A 23552-nucleotide genomic window follows, 5' to 3' on the forward strand; every position below is an offset into this window, starting at 1 on the left:
GCTCAGTGGCTTTGGCGTTCAGCTGCTCATCGCAAGGTCGCGGGTTCGATCCCGCCCCCGGTGGCCGCATTTCGGTAGAAGCGAAATGCAGAAACGAACGCTAGTTATGCGATGTCAGCACACGTTAAAGATCCCCGGATGGTCTAGACTAATCTGGAGCCCACACCGTTCCTCATACCTTATGTGCCGCTTCAGAACATTAAATGCTGCAACTAAAAAGAAGAAGAAAACTTTCTTGCTCTCTTCGGCCAATCCTGTCCCTGCTCTACACTCCTGTCTCTATATTTCTGAGGCGCATATCCTTCGTAAAATTCAGACCAACACACTTGTACCACAAGCAAGGATTTTCTTTTTTAATACTGCTTCCGCTCTGACCCGTCCTGTCCCAACTGCCCTGAACTCTTTGCCGATCTACTGCCCTGTCGCTGTTCAGTCCTCTCTCTGCACCGCTCCCTCATCCCCAGTCCCCTCATGGCATTCCCGGCTGGCTTATTATCGCGGAGATCAGCTCGGTCTAGTGTTACAGGTGAAGCTCATTTTGAGCAGTTTACTTCTGCTCTGAAATAAATTGATTTACTACTACTGCTACTACTTTCTGGGAATCACTAGGAGTGAGTTTGTGAAACAGTCCTGTCTGTCGAGACTCAGGTGTCGAGCTGTTCAAGCGTCGCTTTGCGGTTTGCATGCATGTCGCGTTTCTTTCTCCTCAGTTTTGTCTTTTTTTTCTGAACTTATTCTGTACTTTGTTTTGAGCGAACGTACACTTTGATCCTTGCATTTTGCTTCCCACCATAAATAAAATAGGCGAGAGAGAAATAAATGTTTACATAGGCGGTAGAAGGTTATTGCTGCGATGCGAGATTTTTTCTTTTCTTTTTCATTCTGCGTCATTTCCGCTGCTCCAGTTAGCTGTCCAACGCCGTTACTGCGTACCACGTGTGATGAAACAAATACTTCGCGTTTGACTAACCCTCGGATATCGAGGCTAAACGCATGCATGCGCTCTTTTTAGCGAAACGGAAACGGGTGCGTTATTTGAACTATACTAACTATACATTTCATTCTGTAGCCCTCGAAACTGTTTTCGGACTTGATTTAGTCAGGCAGCTGCTGCGGAACGTTGAATCAGGCTCTGCCTTTCAACTGCGAGTTAGGTGTCAGTCTCGTTGTTTTATGTCACAGCGGCGCGGGACTGTGACAGAGCGGCCCGTTGCTTCTCATGGAGGATAACTTTTTCTCCCCATAAATTATGCGCCAACTCGTGAACGTCGTACTACTTAAGTCGATAGTGTGTGTACTAGTTTCGTGACGTACCACGCGCCTTCAAAACAAGGCTTTAAATTCATATGAGTGTGGTTAAGTAGCACACAACAGCTGCAATGCCAAAGCAACTGCGGCTGCAGAAAAAAAAAAAAAAGGTGACCTGTTCAAACTTGAAAACTTGAACCGAGAAGATATGCACTTCGAACCCGAGAGCGGCGGCTGCGTTTTCATGGAGGAAAAACGCTAAGGCGCCCGTGTGCTGTGCGATATCAGTGCACGTTAAAGATCCCCAGGTGATCGAAATTATTTCGAAGACCTTACTACGGCACCTCTTTCTCCCTATCTTCTTCTTTCACTCCCTCCTTTATCCCTTCCCTTACGGCGTGGTTTAGGTGTCCGCCGATATATGAGACAGATACTGCGCCATTTCCTTTCCCCCAAAACCAATTATTATTATTATATTAAGATATGCACGACAGCTTTTTTTTTTTGGCGCGTCCAATCATTGTTGAACGACGGGGCCGCGCGCCCGTGCAGTGACCATCTCGGGAAATGCACTGTTCTTGAATGCCGTTGGAGCGGTATTGTTAGTGTAGTCGCGAGACCGGCGAGTCTCGTTTGAACGGCACCTCACCGCTGTCCCGTTGGCGCTGCGCATGCGCATATACTGCAAGCGGAAAGGAGTAAAAACGGAGTAAGCTCTACTCCAGCGCACTCTCTTTTATAAAATGGAGTGGGCTAGATGACAGCTTGCTCCATTTTCGCTCCCATATAAGTGTATACATGTTTAGGGTGTACTCTCGCCGGTAACGTAGGTGACTTCCTCGAGGCGCTGCTGCATCTATCGCTGGCCTTGACCACATGCTGCCTCGTTCCCGTCGCTATTTAGGAGCTCTCTCCGCTATCATGTGGTTTATGGATTGGTTTACGGGGGTTTAACGTCCCAAAGCGACTCGGACAATGAGGGACGCCGAAGTGAAGGGCTCCGGAAGATTTCGACCACCCTGGGTTCTTTAAGGTGCACTGACATCGCACAGTACACGGGCCTCTAGAATTTCGCCTCCATCGAAAGTCTACAGCCGCTACCGGGATCGAACCTGCGTCTTTCGGATCAGCAGCTGAGCGCTATAACCACTGAGCCACCGCGGTGGCGTAAATATCTGCATGTAAATTGGTCGCATTGATTCCGGAGCCCTGAACCACACGGCGCAGCTGTAGTACACTTTTCTGACGTGAAATAGTGGGAGTGCGTTGATTTGGCGTTAAACGACCTGCCTGCTTGCATCGCCTGGTCGGCTCCTCTGTTCTATATACAGCACTGATGCAAGTTAATCCAGCATGCCTATCCACCTCGGGGTGTATTTGAGCTTGGGAATATCTTGGTCGCGCAACAGCACTGCCGCGAAGCCGCGAATGCCCGCGGTGTGTCGTCACGCCCGCGCATTGCGGGGGACTAAGGTCGGGCCACGCGCGGGTTTATTAAGAAACGTCGGGGGGGGGGGGGGGGGGGGGGGGGGGGGGTGCTGAGGGAGTCGCGCTCGCTGACTTGCGATGACTGCTTGCAGATGAAACGGGACGGGAATGCCTGGGTCCAGAGATATGAGCACCACCGCTGGCCTGTTGGCAGAATTAAGCTGCGTGCTGTAATACGCGGCGCCGTCCTATGGCTGGCACGTGGTCTGTTTGTGTGTGAGAGAGAGATCGAAAGAGTGAGCGAGTAAGTGGAGTGAATGAATGAATGAATGAATGAATGAATGAATGAATGAATGGGTGAGTAAATGGGTGAGTGGAGTGAGTGCTCTGAGCGAGTGTGTGAGTGGGTGAGTCAGTGAGTGAGTGACTGAGTGCTGTGAGTGCGTGAGTGAGTAAGTGGGTGGGTGGGTGAGTGGGTGCGTAAGTGAGTGAATGAGCGTGCGAGTGCGTGAGTGAGTGCGTGAGTGAGTGCGTGAGTGGATGGGTGGCTTGGTGGGTTAGTGAGTGGGTGCGTAAGTGAGTGAATGAGCGTGTGAGTGCGTTAGTGAGTGCGTGAGTGAGTGAGTGAGTGAATGAATGCGTGAATGCTGGGAGTGAGTGAGAGCTCTGAGTGAGTAAATTAGTGAGTGAGGGGCGAGTGAACGGACCAATGAATGAACAGCGACGGACCAACACTGCAGTGCTTCTGTCACAGCAGTGCGCTGAAGGCGGTAGCTGTCTCCGCTGCTGTTTCTTGAGTGTGTGCTTCGGAAGCGCGATTTGATTTCGGGGCCTGCGGTGCGCTCAGGAGCATTCCAGGGTCCGCCTGACACAGTCTTTGCGCGCGGCAGTTCGGTGTCGCGGGCTGTTAACAGCATCCACAAACGTGTCGAGTAGAACCCATTACTACGAACCTCTTTACAATTTTTCTTTATCACTTGGAAAAAAAGTCGGGGCCTCCTACCGGGAAACTGTACGTGGCTTGTGTCACTATTCCTTGCTTTTTTGACTATTTGTCGTTTGCTTTACATTGCTTGTATGGGCGTATCCAGCTGATCTGATGTCATTGGCAAAAAAAAGAAAGAGAAAACTACCCGGTTAATTAATATTTCGAATGGCGATCGCTTTCAAGAAAGGATTACTGAAAACATCTTCAGTTACACGCGCCGTAGAGCAAGTGAGAAGCGGGAGTCAGCTCTTTTCTCGAGTGAAGTTTCCCTGCCGCCTTACATCGTAAAAGTTGGCACGAAGTCCGTATTTGTTCGGTTGGTTTGAACATATCCCTCCTGACCATCGCTCTGTGCCTTTCCGCTTTGTTTCAGTACCTGGAGCGGCGGTTCTTCTCGGTAGCAGTGAGGACGTTAGGCTCCCTGTCCTTCATAGTCAACACGGTGAGCCCTTTTGGTTGTTTATATACTTGTTTATTTATTCTGCGCACCCGCACTGGCCCTCTTAAGGGGAGTATTACATAGGGGCAGCGGTGCTAATACAAAGTGAAATTACAAAAAAAAAAAACACACAGTAGAACAGGTTATCCGTAACAGGGCTGGATGGATACCTTTACATTCTTTTCTTAGCGTTGAAGTCAGGTGATTTTTATGCATTCTGTTCGTGCTCGCGTTGCCGTTCCTTTACTATAGTCTTTATTATATATATTATAATTTATTATAGTCTTTATTATAAGGAGCCATGAGTGCTTACCACTGTATTTGTCGTGCAATGCCCACTTGCCACCTAACTGCTAACCGAAGCAACATAGAGGTTGGGAGCTTTGTCAAGACGTAATTGCGGCTTTTTTTTTCTCTTCTCCTCAGCCATGTATTGACGGCAAAATAAACCTTGACCTTGAGGTATTCTTACCGTACAGTGCGCAATCGACCGAAAAGTCGTCTTATTCATTGAACGCGCAGCAAGAGTCACTGTGCACAGTGACACCTATGCTTTTTCTTTGTTCCTCTGTCTCTCTCTCTCTCTGCAGCTATTATACATGGGGGTCGTCTTGTACGGTCCGTCCGTAGCGTTGGAATCAGGTAAGCGGCAACGGCTATTACGCCTAAGTTTTATTTTTGCGCTATTTTCTTATGCGCGCGGGTGTTGAGAGGAGAAAAAATGCTATGGTTTTACGTAGTTAATGGTGACAAAAAGCAGCGGGCACTTTGACAGAACACAAAAAACGAGAAGGAAGACACCATCATCGCATACTCGCAACATGAATCTACACCAACTTGCCCAAATGTCTGCTCTACTGCAGCTAGTTTTACGTAGCTAAACCGAGCAGACGTGCGAAATCATCTGTTCAGTCTGGTTGCTTTGCTGGGTCGTCGGCACGTCTGGTGACGAGACGATATTAGACTCAGGTTAAGCTCTGAAAGAGGCTCAGCTGATCTGATCTTTTCGCGCCGCAGATGGAAGTTGATGAAGACGACGATGTGCAGTGCACAGCGTTATAGTGTGTTGCAGTTTTAACACGAGGCGTGATCGACTGCGGCGATAGCATAGTGCTCTCGTGCTGTCTCGTGCTTTCTCGCGTGTGCTCTCGTACACAAGACAAGATTCTTGCTTGAGGTTGATACGTCTGGAGTAGTGCCTTGGAACTAAAAGAAAGTGACCCGGTTTTGCTCTGCAGTTTTTAGAGGTGACGCTGTCGCATTGCATTACTTGGACAACTTTGCGATACGAAGGCTGCCCGTGGGCTGAAGGTAACAAGAAGCATCTACGCGTGGGGCGAACGACCCTTGTTGCGCTGTGACGTCAGCTGGTCATGCCTCGTTGCATGGCGATCGCGTCGTTCGCACGACAAAACGTCATCACCGCGTGACCAACTGACCAACGGTGACTTAAATCATGGTTCATGTGACTTAATACGCTGCGATTAAGCGCCTTACGTATGCATGGCCCAGTGACTCCCTTACACAGCATGACCCGTTAATAGGCGGCGCTGAACCTCGGGTCACATTATATGAGGTCCCTTTGAATTTTTGTTTTCCGCTTCTTGAGATTCTCTTTGGGATGCGACAGAAATACCGCTTTAACCGCATATTTCCACTGCTGTGCTCTCAGCGTCTCGTCTCGCTCTTGTCTCTTTCAAGTGACCGGGTTTCCTGTCTGGACATCCGTGCTGTTCCTGGGATTGATCTGCACATTTTATACGGCGGTGGTAAGTTCAGTTCTCCCTCCGCCCTTTGAATCAGGGGAGTGCAGTCTGGCCCCTGGAGAGCCGAAACGCGTCGCAGCCTGGAAGATAGACGAACAGCGAGTGTTGTTTCTTTGTAAGCTATAGGTGTGCAGTGCCAAGACACATGCATATGTTTTTTCGTGGCCAGTGGTAATATTTCGTTTGACCCACCACCAGTGAGTTTGAATTCTAAATGTGGTGGTGGCCAGGTCACCAACCTGGTCATGTCGTAGAGTGCTTAAATTTTTCTTGTGCTCTTCTTGGATAAGTAGCGTGAGCCGAATGTAAGGATTCTTTGCACCTTTGCCGTCGATGAGACGCGGCACCAGAGCTCACTGACGAGGACTGAAGACTAGCAGCGAGATACCAGGAACGCTGGCGTCTTCGCTTGTCTTGTTGGCTCGTTTGCCACCGAATTCTCCATACTCGTAAGCGTGGGCAAGCATTGCCGCCTTACAGTGGTCGAAGTCGTGGCTGCTCATTATTCTTGTGTGCTCTGCGTCGGCAGAGAGCTTATCCTGTCGTCATGCGTGATGTATCGGATTGCTGGCGGGAGAGGTCTCTGTGTCGAGGACGATGTAGCTTCGGTATTCCCTGCGGTGTTATTAATGCGAAAGCATTTCTAGGCTATGTCGACGGGGTCGTGTCACCAAAGAGCGTCACCAAAACGAGTCCGCAGCGATTGTGACGTTCTCAGAACAGATAACATCAAACGAGTGGTTGTGATCGATAGAGGACGATGTGAGGATGATGCACAAAAAACTTGATACCAATAGGATAAATAGTTAATTAATTAGAGCCAATAATGTAAAAAAACGTCGAAATAACGCGGACGTCGACATAGCGAGAGGACGGGAAAACAGCCGTGGGTGTCAGAATAGCGGGAAAATAGGCAAAGAAGTCATAATACAGCTTGAAATGGATTGAAATGTGTTTGATGAGTGACAATAATCAAACAAAAAGTTTGATTGACATATAATAAATAATTAATTAATTAGAAGCAAACGTCAGTGGACTCAAAGAGGGGCAATCAGGCGACGAGTGTCGAGGAGGCGTCAATGCTTTCGCACTCCTCCAATGCGGATAGCCGCGGTGATCCCTAACGTTTTTTGTCCGCTTCTGTGCTGACGCGCCAGCCTCAACCGCGTCGTTCTTTTTTTTCCCGCAGGGTGGCATGAAGGCGGTCGTGTGGACGGACGCCTTTCAGATGATTGTCATGGTGCTGGGACTACTCGCAGTCGTGGTTGTGGTGCGTCGCACATCCTATACCTTTTCTGCGGCTGCCCTCTGACTGGAATGCGTTTTGCTCCTTTTTTTCTTGATTTTTTGCGTATGTGTGTGTGCGCGCCACCTGTCCAGAGGCAAGTTTCGAGAGAAACCAGTTGATTATACTCTGAAGTGCGAGAGAGAATGGTATTTTTTTGTTCCTAAATGGTGTTCCCGGAGACTTATTCCTCGTTATGATTTTTTTCAGAACTTTGCTTTGTGATTGCGGACTTTGTGTTTTAGTTCATGTTGGTCGTACCTGTACGAATACTGTCGGCAGCAAAAGTTTACGGGATACGAGTGTGAGGAAACGGATTTATATCGGCGTGGTGCACTTAATTCAGTCGCCTGAAATGTGCCACGGTTTCAGAGGACGTGCATGCTATAGAGGGCGTTGGCTCCACCCGCTGGTCACAATACCACGCGACTCGGTCGCTAGGCACAGCTACAATAATTTGCTTTCGGGAACACGCGTCCCGTAAACTTATTTCTGCCGACTGTACATGTGTATGCGAGAAAGAGAGAGGTAGAGAGAATGTGCGGGGTTGGGGCTGAGTCACTTGGCGAAGCAGTTAAACTGATGGGACTCTGTGCAGGAGTTGAAGTATTTAAACAGTGTGAACTTTTGCCAATTCCCGTCTGGCATTGTCTACCTGCGCGCGTTATATGTAGAGAATGGATCCAATCATAATTGGTCGAAAAGCTTTCTTTAGTCCTAAAACGAAGCTCGAGGCATCTCGAGCCTTTCCCGGGAGTTTCGTGTTCTTCCTTCCCGTGCGCAAAAGTTTGCCTGCAGTTGCCCGTCTTTAACGAAATGATTATCGCGTGGGATTCTTACAATCGGTGCCGGTGTCTCCTTTTCTTCCAGGGAGTCTACAAGGTCGGAACCGTGGACAAAGTGTGGGAAACTGCCGAGAAGGGCGGCCGCATACAGTTTCTGAAGTAAGTCTCCGTCTCTTACTTCCAAATTGCTGTTTTTCTTTCCCTCGTAGAACTGTTGCACGCGGGCTGCACTGCTGTGCTAACATTTAGGTCGTTCAATGAATGCGTTTTAGGGGGTAAGTGAGATCTGCTGACAGTCACTCTTCAAACTGCCACGGATTGGCAAATATCGCGAGTCTCCGCATCGGTTTGATAAGATCAGGTTTAGAAAAGCTTATCACGTGGTCCGCAAAAAAGGTCTCTCCCTTATGTTCAGGCTGAATGTATACCTCGTCTCATATAGTTGAAGTAACGCGCAGTAAATAAAAATTGCTCAACGTAAAATATTCGCGAGCAGTACATTGAACAAGTGTAACTTACGTATCAAGATGTCGCGTATGAACTTATATCTCTATTAAAATGTCAACGGTTTGTTCCTCAACGTAATCAGTGAAGAGCATCGAGTATTCAGTGTATTCTGAGAGGTAATCCCGTAATGATAACGCCAAAAAAAAAAGTGTCAAGTATACCTGTCTTACTAGCATTGTCTGGTTTGCATATCACAGAAATCGATCCCCGTGGCGGAAAAGAAAATGAACTTTGACCCTTTTGTCTGTCTGACTTGAAAATTGCCTTTTACTAATATTTCTTGCAACTGTCCTGCGCGAGCAAGATTATTAGGACGTCGCAAGTAGGTCGAGATCGCAGGCCGAAATGCCTATGGGAGGTAATTCGATGTCGCGCTATACTCGACTGGGGAAAAAAAAAAGCAATGTAATATTCTTTCTTCGTTGTTCTTTGCGGGAGTGCATTTCATTCTGGCTTTCCTGAATTTTCTCAGAAATTGCGAACTTTCACTCATTAGTCTTATACGCTGTGTGCCAGCTCCTTGTTAACGGGGCGGTGGGTCTCATCAGGACATTTGAAGCATTTCGTCGACGACCTGTATATCTTCAGTGATGCTGGGGTGAAATTGCAACGTAAAATGTGGGATGTTTGCTTAATGTTCTACGAGTGAGCTCGCTTGCCCACTTTCGTTGGCACAGTGCTGCAGACCCTCGCGCATTGTTTTTGTTTTGTCTCGCCGTGCCCTTCTCTCCGCTGACCCCTTTGCAGCACGCAGGTGGACACCCTGTCGTCGGTGTCGCTGTGGAACGTGCTGCTGGGCACCACGTTCATCTGGCTCGCCTCGTACGGCACCAGCCAGACGCAGGTGCAGCGCTTCTGCAGCGTCTCCACCCTGCGGAAGGCCAAGACGTGAGTGCCTCATGCTGCTGCTCCTTCGGCGTGCATGTGGGCGGATCGGCAGAAATTGCCGAACGAAGTCAGCTGAGCCCGCATTTTCTGGGGCGGAGGTGGTGGTGGAATATTAGCTTTTCTTTTTTTTTCGTAGCGAAAGCTAGATTGGCCTCGAACTCACAGTTTCGCCGTGCTCGCACCGCACCACGTGACGAACCGCGCGACGAACCGCGTGACAACAACTGGCCAGACAACCAGACTAACCTGGACTTGCAATCAAGATTAACCAAGACTAACCAAGCTATGCCTTAGCTTTCGCTACCTATATCCTGGCATAGCCGAGCTAAGCCACTGCTGATTTTTTTTTGTTCAAATTTCGAACCTGACCTCGGTGCTGTTCCATTGATTTTTTGTTATCTGGCAGCGTGCTGTATTAAGAAAAGGCAGACGATTGTACGCCTTGATTAATTCTTTTCGGTCTGCTGCCTAATTAAGCATGCGTAGATGCTTCTGTCCTTAGCAGTCTGCGTGGAAGTGTAGTCCGGACGGACGGACGGACGGACGGACGGACCGACCTCGACGGGCGAGGAGCTCGCCGTGAAGCGAACGAATGCGTCTTTCGCTCCGCAGTGGTTGAATCATTGCCGCAGGCGTAATGATTTATGGACGTTCGCCATAATTGGACTTGTCAGCTTAGATGACACTTTGGGGCTTCTTTTTTCTTTGGTTCTTTTGGCCATTGGGTCTGTTATTTGAACACCATTTAAAAAAAAATGCTACTCGAAGCCACAATGTGTTTGGTTTGAGCAGGATTCTTAGTGATGCTGTTCAGGAAAAAAACTTTCCTAAGTCATGCCAAGCCAAGCCTAGTCGACTTGCTCGTCGCGAGAACACAAATTTGTAGCGTTGAAAAGTGTATTACGAGCCTCCGCGAGTACTCTATTAACAAGGGTGTACTTTTCAATTCCAGTGTGCACGTTTGTTGTGTTTGAAAGTTGTTATCGGGTGAAGACTGATTTTGTTTAGTACCTGTAAGCCCTCTAGATTTGATACAACGACAATAGTAATATAACGTTTGTTTTTCGAGAAATATTCTGGAAAGGTTCCTGGAATAAAATCAGTTTGACCAGCTTAACGTCGCTGGTACGGAATCAAAACCTCAGTGTTCATCCTTGCTGCCGGTACGCAAGGATCCGAATTTATCGACGCCACAAGTAAAAGCGCCGGGCTTGATCCGGCACAGAATTGCCGTCCCCTCATCTCGTATACTCGGCCCTGTTTCGTCGTCGTTCTTTTATCCGAGCTTGCCTGAAGATCATGACTCCGCACCTTCGGTTTGGGTATCGGAGCCGTTTGAACCAGCGCATTGCCTGCGTGGGCAAACCATGTGCGCTTCTCTGCGAGGCTGCTCCTTCCACGGTTCCCACGCGGTCGTCTCTGTTGCTGACGTCATTTGAGAAAGTTGTCTGGCCTCGAATGCGTGGCAGCATTCGATCCTCGCTCGCGCCTCTTGCTTCGAGCTACCAGTACCTTTTACTCCTGCCGTTCCTTTAGCGTATGGCACGCGTTTTGATGCTCGAGCCACGATGGAAAGCCACGGAGGGATCGCGTTTATTTTGCGTCGTCGCTTCGTAGCGCCGATGGACGTCCTTCATTGCACTGGATGCCGGAGATCTTTGGCTGCGCGTACTGACGTAGCCGCGTAGGTAACCGGAACATGGTGAGAAGCGACTTGCGCTGCATCGCTGCGGAGCCGGTTGAAACTGGATCCAGCTGGATCCTGGACCCAATTGAAGCTCTGCAGTATTGTGGAAATAAAAAAAACCTGGCCAGCGAGGCTGCGCGCCGGACGCTGGCGGCCTCCTGCGCTGCGTTTCAACCGTGCCTGTCCCTCGGCTGACAGAGGGCGTGTCACCGCTGCAGTTCGGATCTGTGCTGCACCGGGCCTCCACGTACGTGGAAAAAGCTCAAGCACCGAGCGGTTTTCATCGCTTAGCCTTGTCGCTTGCTTAAATCAGTGGAATGAACTCCACTTATAAACTGTTAATTGAATAATTCGTCACAAACAATCAATAGTCCGCAAGGATGTTCGAAATCAACTCTATTGAAGCCCCCATACTCCCCGTCGCTCCCTTGGTGGACGAGCGATTGCAGCGCCAGATTGCGTTCAGTATAGGAAACTGTATGATAGTCCTCTAGACGACGTAATTGCTGTCAACGCCGGCAGAGCCTTTGGCGCGCCACTTTGCCGTGATAAGCCATTGGTAAGATAGGCATGAAATGCACAGAAGTATATATACATACCGCCAGTTTTTTGTGGGCAACCGCGCTTGTCAGTGCCAACTGGAATTTTTTGAAGTTCGTTCGCTGTATGCCGGCCGAACCTTGCAAATGTATACAAGGCTTCTGGGCGGATTAGCCTAGCAATGTAGCCTAGTAATGCGAAAATTCTGAGGATTATCCTTGTCATGTAAACAAAAGCCTGTTATACGTAGTGGCACAGGCAGGGGCTTAATTGTTTACATTCTTTTTAGGCTGCCCCACCATACTTTTTGTCATGTAAACAAGTCTCATGCGCGGTTGTCGAAACGCCGTTTTGTGTCCCATGGTCGACATATGGGGATGGGGGAAGAAAGCGTTGTTCTCTTCCGATCGCAAATCGCGTCGACCAGACACAGTTACATCAGTCCTTTAAAACACAGAATCCCGACTTGTACAGTAGCAAGAAAAAAAAATAGCTGACGCTTTAGCACCGCTCAGCACGAAATATTGTGCAAAAGCACGGTGCGCCACCCAAATTTCGGGGGTCGGCCAAACCCATTCTGGGGTTGTTCCAAATCCGTTATGAATTTTCAAGGGTGGTCCACCCAAATTTCGGGAGTGGTCTACGTAAATTTTGGGGTGGGTCAAGCTCATTTTGGGGATGTCCCAGGTCGGTTCCGAACGTGCGTCAACTCAGTTTTCAATATTTCGGGAGTGGGCCAGCCCTATTTTTGGAGCTGGGCCAATTACATTTTGATACTAGGTCAAGCCTGTAATTCACCAGCGTACACCCAGAGTCACCGGCGATGAAATTCGGCCAAGGTCATCCCAAGGCATCCCTCATGTGCAGTACAATGTGTTGCCATTCCTACCCTGCAGGGCCGTCCCAAACTCGAGCTTTGCTTCATGTCTCACACGTATTTAAATTGGCCAAGGTCATTCCAGAGTCGAATTTCGGTTGGTCCTAACTATCGCAAGCAATGCTGTAATGGCGGCTAGTTGGTTTGTCATCTTCAGTTTGGCGCGCTATACTTTGTAGGGAATAGCACTTAACATCTTGTATCGCGGGTTACGGTTTCATGATTTAGCACTTAACATCTTGTGTGTCATACGTGTTTGTACATTTGTTCTTTGTATGTGAGTATATGAGGAGAGGCGTACATTTAATAAACAGTGAAAAGTTCGCGCACGTACCTGTCTTGTCCTGTTTTCTGTAACTAGTCCTTGTGCCAAAGTATGGCGCGCCAACTCTAAGAAGTTTTATGTTTGGGACATGCCTCATGTGGCATACCATGTGTTGCCTTCCTTACACTGCAGTGCCATCCCCAAAATTGAGCTTTGCTTGGTGGATTGCTATGCGCACTCATTCCCTGACTGAGTCCAGCTGAGGCTTCACTTTCCTTGCGTGAGACATCGTCGAAATCACTGGGAGTAGGCTAGAAGTGCTGTCGGACTGAAAAGGAAGAGCCCCTAAATATATGCGTTCGTGTGACGCGCTCAGATGCTGGCAGTCTCTCAGTGCAAGCACGTTGCACTATTCGAAATGACGCACTTTGACCTCTCCTATTTGGCCTCACAAGTTTCGTTATCTGAAGGTCAAGCGGAGAGGAAACGAAGCAACACCACAAAGGTGTTTCTTATTTTTTTTCTTGCTGGAGGCATATATCACTAGCCCGGCAGGTTTTCCCACAGGCACGTCACGCATGGAGCTGGTCGATTCCCGCGTAATGCTTTCCTATGGGGCGTTTCTTTTTACGAACGTTCTTGGAACATAGTTGGCACCTTCTCATTGACCCGTGTCCGCTTGTTTTCTGGGATGTGTACTTTCCTTGTTTTGGGCTTTTTTGTTTTCACGCGGAAATAACGTGTGTGCTCGTGTTTCCGTGGCGAACCGGTTTCAAGAGAATCCCGCAGCTGTATAGTAAAGTCTTTTGGCAGAATAATTAGAGGCGATCTGATCGCTGTCACGCAGCTGGAAAGGCGAGTGAGCGCTGCCTTTCGTACAAATTTCTCTATAAAAAGAGCCATTCTTAGCTTTAGAGCACAATTCTGAGAGCTAGGATTGCCGCGGACTACGAGCCATGGTTGTGTTGCTCTCTTTGTGATAAAATCTAACGCACAAGTATGGCACTTGTATTGTTGTTTGTTTTCTTTTGTTGTTTTTTGCAGCATTATAAAATTGTTCGTCGTGGAATCAGTCTGCTCGAAATCACCTCTCGCACTGTAATTTTTACTGCTGGTAAAGTGGTTGAGGAGTGAAAGAAAATTTTTCGGTAAAAAAAAAATATTGATAAAGTATGCACTGGAACTTTCTTATAGCAAAAAAAAAAAAAAACAGGCTTCTTTTATCATTGGACATGTGGTCGGCGAAATCCAGTGTTGGGGCAAGGCTGTACTTATTTTGACGTGGCAGTTGAATTATTTGTTTTCTGTAGCCCTGCATTAAGTGTTATGGTATTTAGTGCACATTTACGCGACCACGTAGGGTTAATAATGGTTGGTTACCTATGGCAGACATGTGAGCTCTGGAGGTATGCTGTAACGGGTGAGGCGGGAGAGAATGCAATAGGTATAAATAAAAATTACGTTTGCTGGTTCACCGTTATACCTCTTGAGAATAGCCAGTAATATTTGCATCTTTTCAGTATTGACCTGGGGGGGCGAAACTTACGAGGCTAACGGAATAATAATAATAATAATTAATTTTGGGGGGGAAAGTAAATGACGCAGTATGTCTCATATATCGGCGGACACCTGAACCGCGCCGTAAGGGAAGGGATAAAGGAGCGAGTGAAAGAAGAAAGGGAGATAGAGGTGCCGTAGTGGAGGGCTCCGGAATAATTTCGACCACCTGGGGATCTTTAACGTGCACTACATCGCACAGCACATGGGCGCCTTAGCGTTTTGCCTCCATAAAAACGCAGCCGCCGCGGTCGGGTTCGAACCCGGCAACTCCGGATCAGTAGCCGAGCGCCCTAACCACTGAGCCACCGCGGCGGGTAGAGGCTAACGGAATGACTTTAAATTAGATTTAGCGCAGTGTTTAACCTATGCAAATAATGGAGGTAGTGGTCGGCAACAGAAAGGCACGTAAACGGAAATTCCGGTCTCTCTTTGCGGATCTTGCTCGCTCTAGAGGTGCCGCAAACTCGACCCAGCCGAATTTGCGTGCACCTTGCCAAGCGGGTCGGGATGAGTAAACGCGACCCGACACGACGCTCACTGAGCTCGACCGGCTAATGTTCACGTGATCCCGACAGGCATACCCCACTCCACCCGCTCCTGCAGTCTTCGGGTAAACGAAGCTATAGCCTCTCCGGCCATTCCTTTTAGAGCGTCCGCTCCTATTCGTTCGTTCCTCAGTTTCACGCTGTCATCGTCGGCGCCGTCCGCAGCGCCACCTGCCTTGGTTGTCAGGTGGAAAAGAGAGAAAATAAATTCCCTCCCCACTTTTAAGAGAGAAGATGGGAAGGAAGAGGGTGGGAGGCGATGGGTGTCTAAGTGGAGAGAGCGATAATTAGGGGAGAGGGGTGAAGGAAGAGTGATAGAGGGTTGATGGCGACCGGCGGTCTTGTGGCTTGGGCGTCCGCCTCGGCTGCAGGAGCTGTTTTGGTCCGAATCCTACCGGACCCACTTTAGAGCATCACTGCAGTCCTGAAAAAGTGGGGATTCGCCTCCGGCTGTCTGACATTGCGGAAAAAAAAAACGGAACAGCTCCGTTAAAAATTCTGCCACACATTCGCGTTACACTCGTAACCTGTCCTGTGATTTTCTTTTTCTCGTTTCGCAGGGCGCTGTACGTGAACATCCCCGGCGTGATGATGAACATCAGCCTTGGCTGCTTCGCTGGCCTGGTGATCTATGCAAACTACCCCGACTGCGATCCGCTCAAGTCCGGCAAGATCTCCAAGTCGGACCAGGTGATGCGTCGCTCAGCGCTCGCGCTGACCGCTTCTTAGTCTACGCGACCCGGAAAAAGACAGCGCAGTATGTGTGGCCTTTTCCGGCGATCGATGCGCGTTTTACTGCTGCTCCCACTTGGATGTGCAGAGAGCGGGAGCATTGGATAGACAGATAGAAGGCCGCACGTTTCGGAAAGGCGTTGCTTGGATAACAAAACTGGGTCAGCAAGGTTATTGGGAAGCTGTTGCGCCTTATCTCATATCTTTGTGCCTCATTCTTATCTGTGTTTCCCCACTCTTGTCTTCCAAACAACGTTATCCGGAACATCAACTATCCAGATTCAGTGCAACGCCTGGTTACCGAATGCCTAGCGTGGATTATTCAGTAAATGTTTAGCATGCCATAGGAATTGAACTGCATGGTTTGTTGTCTCTGTAGAGCATTAATATAAAGGGGCTTTGTGCTATCTTCGGTAGATCAATCGGTTTTTTTTCCTCCGTTTTGCAGCTCATCCCATTCTTCGTGATGAAGAACCTAAGTAGGCTCAAGGGCCTTCCTGGTCTTTTCGTGGCTTGTGTCTTCAGTGGAGCTCTCAGGTGCGTAAACTTTGGACGCATCGCTGCGGGTTGCTTCTAAGAACGCCATCGTTTGGCAACGACAAATGAAGTAGCTCTGGCATCAGTATTGTTTCGGGCTTCCTATGTACAGGTGCAAATTATCATATGAAAGGGGAGCGCGTATTTCTGGCCAAAGATCGAGATTCAGTTGCTTCTAAATCGAACGATGAAAAAGATGCGTAATCGAGCCCGTTCGTCGAAGATCGACGCGCCCCGTCTAAGCCCGTTGTCTTCTTTATTTTTGTATTTTCAGCACACTGTCGTCAGGCTTCAACTCGCTGGCGGCGGTCACGTGGGAAGACTTTGTGAAGAAATGGTCTACCGCCACCGAGAAGCAAGCGGCCTACATCACGAAGAGCATCGGTGCGCACTCTCTTTCTCGCTTGTGGCGTTGACAGCGCCGCAAGACAGTCAGTGGGCTAGCTTGCATGCGGGACATGATACGTTATGGTGCGTGGCACTCAAACCGGTTCGTGTACGTTTTATAAGGCAACGCTCGTGCGTGTGTGCTTTGCGCATCGGCAGACATTGCGCTGCCGTCTATTGTCTCCCTTCATCTTGTTTGCTTGTTTTGTGTGTACCATACATTAGAGTCCACTGGAACTGGCTTTCTCAGTTATTGGTTTTACAGCCAGAAACGTTCTGACAGCCCTTTAAGTGCGATCCAACGCTTTCCGGATACACCGCATTACTTTCATTACTGCTCATTACGCACAATCATGCCTAGCACGAGCGATTTCGGAAACTCATCTCTCGCGAGCTTTCCTCACTAGGATCTAAATGTTTTTTTTTCTTCTTTTCTTGCATACTCAGCTTGCGCTTACGGAGTTCTTACCATTGGGCTAGCTTTTCTGGCTGGAAGAGTTGGCTCTATTCTCAAGGTAAGAGGCTGTTTATTTTCCTTTTTTTTTTTCACAGTGGTTCACAATCTGCCTCGTTCATCTCCTATTCCTAATCATTTTCCCCAGGCGGCCTTCGCAATGTCCGGGGCCCTTTCGGGACCGCTTCTCGGAATCTTCATGCTGGGCATGCTGGTACCGTCCTGCAATGGAAAAGTAAGCTTGCCTCTTCATTCGGACGGAGGGATGCAAACGCTGCTGCGCCTGGTTGCCATAATAATAATAATAATTGGTTTTGGGGGGAAAGGAAATGGCGCAGTATCTGTCTCATATATCGTTGGACACCTGAACGGACACCTGAACCGACACCTGAACCGCGCCACAAGGGAAGGGATAAAGGAGGGAGTGAAAGAAGAAAGGAAGCAAGAGGTGCCGTAGTGGAGGGCTCCGGAATAATTTCGACCACCTGGGGATCTTTAACGTGCGCTGACATCGCACAGCACACGGGCGCCTTAGCGTTTTTCCTCCATAAAAACGCAGCCGCCGCGGTCGGGTTCGAACCCGGGAACTCCGGATCAGTAGTCCTAGAAGAAATTGTTGCGTCTTCCGAGAGGAATTCACTCTACTCATTTCACTCCCATTTCACTCCAATTTCACTCCCGCAGGGAGCGTATACAGGAACACTGTAGGCTTCATCGCATGGCAGGGCTGTAGCATGAAAAATGAGTACGAGATATCTAAGGCCGCCCTCAAGCACACCCCATGTGCACCTCGTAACAGAGATTCACAGCGCTAGCGCTGCCAGCGGGTGCCCAAGTCCGTGCAGCTGACCTTTCTATAAGCGCTAGAAAAGTGATCGAAGAGGGCCGTTAGGAGGAGCGCCACTTGTAGGGGCGCGGCGCGCTGTTTGATGCATCGAAGGACTAGCAAATTTGGAGTTCGATATAATGCGCGACATTCCTATACTTTACGTGGCATCTTGAAGGGGATAATCTGTGTGTTCGATGTAGCCAATAATTAGAAATATCCAGGTTCGATATATCCGGTCTCGACTGCAGCCTAAAATTTTCACTCAGCCTAGAGTTACTCATTTCGTCTTCGCGCTAATTCCACGCGATGGGTTTTAGAATCAGGTCGTAAGTATTACCCGAATATAGTGTTCATCCGTCATTTAACCTGTTTTTCAATGACATTCACTGCGACCAGACCTGTGCTGATTCCTGGCGTTTCAAGAGTTTCGAATAGCATGCAATACTTATGTAAGAGTCCTTGAGAATATAACAGCGAATGCTTTGAGCGTCCGTTATTGGCTTGCGCAATATTGTGCGCAGCTTCATGCCGCGCCTATAGCTGACACATTCTGTAGCCCCATTGATGAGTTTGAAAGGCGTTTGAATAATGGCGTAAAACGAAAACGCTAGGGGTTTAGCGCGGTTAAACTTAGCAGACGTACGAAAGCAGGTTGTTCATTCTTCAATTGGAGAGGGCACTTAAGCTCAGCCTTAAGGGTATGGCGCGATGCCTTTAGAAGGTTAATGGCCCTGTATGCAGAATTTGCCATTTTCTACGTAACATTCGCGAGTCCTAGTACCACTACCAGCGCAGCGGTTTAGCGATGTGTCACTGCACTGGCAGGTGACTGCATCTGTCACAGCCACCCGTAGGGACTGCACGACCCATGCTGCTCTTCCCGAGCAACTTATCGCGCAGCGGACGCGGCGCACCTCCGAACGTACCCGAACTTACCCGAGTTCCTACCCGAGCTTACCCGAGTACTCGAGTAAGCTCGGGTAGGAACTCGGGTTGGTAGGAAACGGCACAAGATCGAAAGAATGTACGTACGATGAACGTACGTACGGTGGCGAGATTCTTGGTCGGTGTTGATGAGCTCATGAGTGCTTTCGCATTAAAATGTCTAAACGCATCCGCTTGGCTGTTTTGTTTCCTTCTGGGCCGACTCGCCCGTTAGCGTACCCGGTGCGGTTGCAGTCGCTGTGGCGTTTGAGGCCATCAGGCACCAAACTGGGTGGGACGATGCGCGGAGGAATAAACATTTTCTGCCTGCCTGAAGGACACATTGGGACTCGACGCATAGTGACGGACATAATAGCATTGCGATCCCAGTGCGTGTTTGTGCGATTAGCAAAGGCAGCATTCTTACCTAATGGCAGTCTGATTATCGGCATGGGCATGAAACTTTTAGTAATATAATTAGCCTCATATCAGTATAGCGTTTGCTGCGATAAAGCCCCGTTGTTTGTTTTTGGAATGACCGGTGTTCAAACTCAAGGGCAGTTTACGTTGCTCGCGCTTTGTAAAGATGAACGTGCGCTGTGTTATTCCTCTTTGTGTATCTGCTTGCGCCTGAAATCTTTTTTTTTCTAATATTTATTTTGACATCAACGCTTGCAGTGGTTAAACGTAGGAATTTGAAGTCGTAGGCCATTCGTACGGCCTTCTTACAATAAATTGGGAAAAAATGCGCCGCACATGCTCTCCGAAGAAAACACGAATGGTTTCTGACTGATTCGCACTGCTCTCGTGTTTTAATTTTCCCTCAGTTTCGTTGAAGTTTCCAAGAAGTTTATGTATAATTTTTATTAAAGCTTGCCTCCAGTTTCGTTATCAAGAAGCCTGGTTGTGCCCCTAAGTTTTGTGGTAACTTAAAATGCTCTTTAACGCTGCCTAGCTTAGGCTTTGCTTGCTGACGCTGTGATCCGCTGTATTTGCAGGCATGCGATGCGCAGGATGGAACGACTTCGCTGAGATAGCTAATTTTGGGGAGGCATTGTATTTGCGTTTCCGTGCTGCTGCACATTTACAGAGCCTGACACAGTCTGGCACTTCGACTCAGGGGCGTATTTATGAGTAATTCTTGGATAGGACGACTGTGGGAATGACATTGCATTTCTTAAAGCCTTTTTTTTTTCTCTGAAATATGGGATTCATTGTTTTGTTCCCGTGAAAGACTCACCCCTAATCCCTTTTGTTTATTTTCTATCAGGGCGCCCTGGGTGGTCTTCTGATTGGCCAGGTGATCTGCCTGTGGGTCGTGGTGGGCTCGCTGTCCAGCGAGGCGATCGACGAGAACCTGCCCACCTCGGTGTCCGGATGCCCGCGCTACGGCAACATCACGGGCCACAACATGAGCGCAGGACCCATCGAAGTCCTACCCACAGCGGGACCCAAGTGAGCGACGAACGCGCGCCTGTGCCGCTTGCGTGGGACCGTAAGAGGCACATAGGCCCCATCGTCTATGCTAGTATCTTGAAAGGCGCTTGTTCCCTTATATAGAGTTGGTATACCGACTCTTCAGTAGAAACGGCGGCCGCGGTCGTGTACCTCTCCGATTTTTTTTTTTTTTTTGTAGCGAGAGCTACTGTGAACTACCAGTCGAGCATTTCGAGGTGCATGGGAGAGGCCAGTTGTGCGCATGCGCCGTTACCATGGCAACCGGAGAGGAGCAATGTGCGGCGTGCGCTTCGGCGTCCCCGCGACCGTGCGCGCGCTCTACTGTCGGGGCCGACCGTGACGTCACGCGGATGAGCAGTTGTGCGCATGTGCCGATACCATGGTAACCAGAGAGACTCCACAGCTGCGCCGCGTTGTTCGTCGCCGCCTCGCCGCACGCCGCTCTATCACTCGAACCGCGCGTCGCATGCGCAGGCAGCATCGCGTATAAAAGGCGGGAATGGAGTGGGCGTCTGTATCACAACGTTTGACATGCATGCAGAAAAGGAGAGTGCAGCCGCTGCTAAACGGCTGTATAGACAAGAGAAGATATGTATTCCGATCCTGAGGTTGTCACCTGGCAGTTGGCTACTCAACAAAGAGAGAATGAGCTTCAGAAGGTGAAGATAGCAGCGGAGACGCCCGAACAGAGAAGAACGCCTTGCCAAACGGAGATGCCAGACTGCCGAGTGTAATATACGGCGTATAGCCGCCGAGATGGAGCCTATGGAAGGCGTCAGTCAACGGGAACCAACCGAAGAGGATGTGAAGGCCCGTCGTGTGAATGACCACACCATTCGAGTTGCCAAAAAACAAGCTCAGCCAGGGAAACATACCTCTCGCTACATATATCCTGGCATAGCCGAGCTAAGCCACTGCCATTTTTTTTTTGGTAATCGTAACGGGAGCCATTATACTGACACCTCTTGATGATCAGCCTTTAGTCTGGGGACCGAATACAGGTTGTACTGTAGTCGGATACAACTAAAAAAACGAAACCGCTTTTCCGCATCAAAGGACTCCCTTCCAGCGAATGGAGTCGGTCGGTTCTCATGAACCAGCTAGCGTGGCAATGCAGGGAATGTACTATCCCTGACCATGGAGGGAGGGGCTATCATCTTCCACTTCCTGCATTGTCACATTAGCAGGCTCATGAGAATCGACCGATGCCATTGGCTGGAAGGGGATCCTTTGACGGGGAAAAGTCGCTTCGTTCTGGAGTTGTGTCCGAGTATAGTGTGGCAACAGCGATCTTTTCAAATCACTTGATTTCACTGTTAGCATGGGACTGAAACTTACAGCAAGCATTCCTACAGAGCTTTTAAGATTAAAGAGGCCCAGAAAGGGGGGTCTCAATAAAGATGCGACATGTCTGGAATGTTAAAAGACGACGGTTCATAACTATCCCCCAGCAAGAATTATTTCAATGCGTTTTGTGGAAGCTGAGTTATATGCAGACAAAATTTGAACTTCCGCGTCTTCGTGCCTTTCGCTCTCCTCTCGCACGCCAAAACGGTGGCGCTCCTCCGGCGGCCCCACTCACTCGTACCCTCCCCTACCTCCGCCGGCTGCGGCGCGCGCGGAGTGGCTATAGTGTACTAATCTAGTACACTATAGAGTGGCCGCGGTAGCGCGTGACGTCCGAAAGAGCTTGGCGCTGTGAATGAATGGTAACCCCCGGCTGCTGTCGTCATTTGCAAGACGTGACGTCGTCGGCCAGGTTTTCGTGCGATCGTTTGCGCCGCCGCAGGGTGGCGTCGATATGAAAATCACCAACAGACGCGCATATTTGGCCGAGAACAAGGGCGAACGTGCGATAACAATGACCTACCGTGTAGGCGCAAATTTAACGGAACTCTTGCCCACATTTTGCGTTGTCCAACAGGGTAGGGAAGGGGCGCTTAAAATTGTAGCGTGGATATTTTCAAAACTGTAAGCCTCGTTCTGACTTCTTTGTTGCGAAAGCACTACTTAACTAAACCCGGAGCATGTATGTGTGAAGCGTCATCCTTTGACTTTGGCACTGACCTTTGGCCCTTCACCTTGAGCATTGACCTTCGTCTTACATGCGGTTGCCTTTGAGGCGATGTTGCCTCAAGTGCTTTCACACGACCTACTCGGTTTAACGTACCATTTTCCTCCCTGAATACGGCCGTCGAAAGACTGCGTCAGTAACAGTGGAGGGTGAGCTTAAAGGTGCACTAAAGAGGAACCTGAACTCTAATTTTTTTACCTCGGGGATTCGATCTACGCGTTCCGAGCATACTTAGAAACTTCAAATTATTGTCCAGTGCGGCCGATTTTTTAAATTTAAATTGTATTAAACGTCCCGGCTCCCGCTTTTTTTTTTTTTTGAACTCAACACTTAAGGTAGCAGGAGTCAACCAACGCACGGAGTGCCTTTCAGCCAGTCCCGTGGCGGCTTCGCTCTCGCTTTTGTTTTTAGGTTTCTGTGAATAAATAGTTCAGTAGCAGACAACACAGCCGCAAGTCAGGCCCACGGAAATAAAAGTATATGCGTGGATTCTTAGGTTTACGTATCACTCCGCCGATGGCATTGTGGCAAGCCGGCACGGGACTGGCTGAAAGGCACTGCACGCGTTGGTTGACTCCTCCTACCTTATGCGCTGAATTAAAAAAAAATGAAAGAAAAGGCGGGAGCTGGGATGTTTAACTTGATTTAAATAAGAGACATCGGCAGCAGACGACAATGATTGCAGTTTCTAAGAATACTCGGAGCGTGTAGATAGAGTTCCCGCTGTAAAAAGACGAGTTCAGATTCCTCTTTAGTGCACCTTTAAGGATGATAGGGTAACATGCAAGTTTTCATGGTTTAGAGGAAGAAAGGGGGGGAGGGGTGTTGTATTGGTGCATAGTATAAGAATCGGTTTTGATCACATGGCGTTGTTCGAGTACCGTTAGACACGCGGGCGTTTTTGAATTTCGCCCCGCGTCGAAGTTACGCCGCCTATACGCTGCAAGAAAGTGAACTCGATCGTTGACAGTTGTTTCACTATTATCGCTCGAGAAAAATCGTCAAGATTTTCGCTGCTCAGCAGCCGTGAAATAGTTTTAAAAAATATAGCGTTTCATTTTCTCGGGTCGAGGCCATTCCGTATCCTCCAGTTCATTTGATGTTTTTTTTTTCTTTATTCCTTTTAGGGGCCTGGAGCTGATGTACCGGCTGTCGCACCTGTTAGTGCCCGTGCTGGGTTTCACCACGACCGTGATTGCGAGCGTTATCATCAGCTGCCTCACAGGTGCTGTGCGCCACTTTGTAGTGTCACCATGGAACTGTTATGAAACATTCACGCTTCCTTCTCTGTTTGTTTTATGTTTAGCAGTGGCCGCAAATGTTTGCTATTTTTTACTCACTGAGCGTTG

The 23552-nt window shown here is 48.9% G+C and overlaps 1 protein-coding gene across 1 annotated transcript in view; it reads left to right on the forward strand.

Annotated features, from left to right (window-relative positions):
• LOC144093432 (sodium-coupled monocarboxylate transporter 2-like) overlaps window positions 1-23552 on the forward strand; it is an 82563-nt gene that overhangs the window by 47503 nt on the left and 11508 nt on the right. The window contains exons 2-14 of the mRNA XM_077626801.1: window positions 4038-4106; window positions 4694-4745; window positions 5805-5872; window positions 7059-7139; window positions 8025-8098; window positions 9194-9334; window positions 15369-15498; window positions 15989-16077; window positions 16352-16461; window positions 16912-16979; window positions 17067-17153; window positions 19942-20126; window positions 23331-23428. Coding sequence (XP_077482927.1) covers window positions 4038-4106; window positions 4694-4745; window positions 5805-5872; window positions 7059-7139; window positions 8025-8098; window positions 9194-9334; window positions 15369-15498; window positions 15989-16077; window positions 16352-16461; window positions 16912-16979; window positions 17067-17153; window positions 19942-20126; window positions 23331-23428 — 1252 coding nt within the window. The remainder of the gene's footprint in view (window positions 1-4037; window positions 4107-4693; window positions 4746-5804; window positions 5873-7058; window positions 7140-8024; window positions 8099-9193; window positions 9335-15368; window positions 15499-15988; window positions 16078-16351; window positions 16462-16911; window positions 16980-17066; window positions 17154-19941; window positions 20127-23330; window positions 23429-23552) is intronic.

The sequence above is a fragment of the Amblyomma americanum genome, chromosome 6 (genome assembly GCF_052857255.1).
Source record: "Amblyomma americanum isolate KBUSLIRL-KWMA chromosome 6, ASM5285725v1, whole genome shotgun sequence".
Lineage (NCBI taxonomy): Eukaryota > Metazoa > Arthropoda > Arachnida > Ixodida > Ixodidae > Amblyomma > Amblyomma americanum.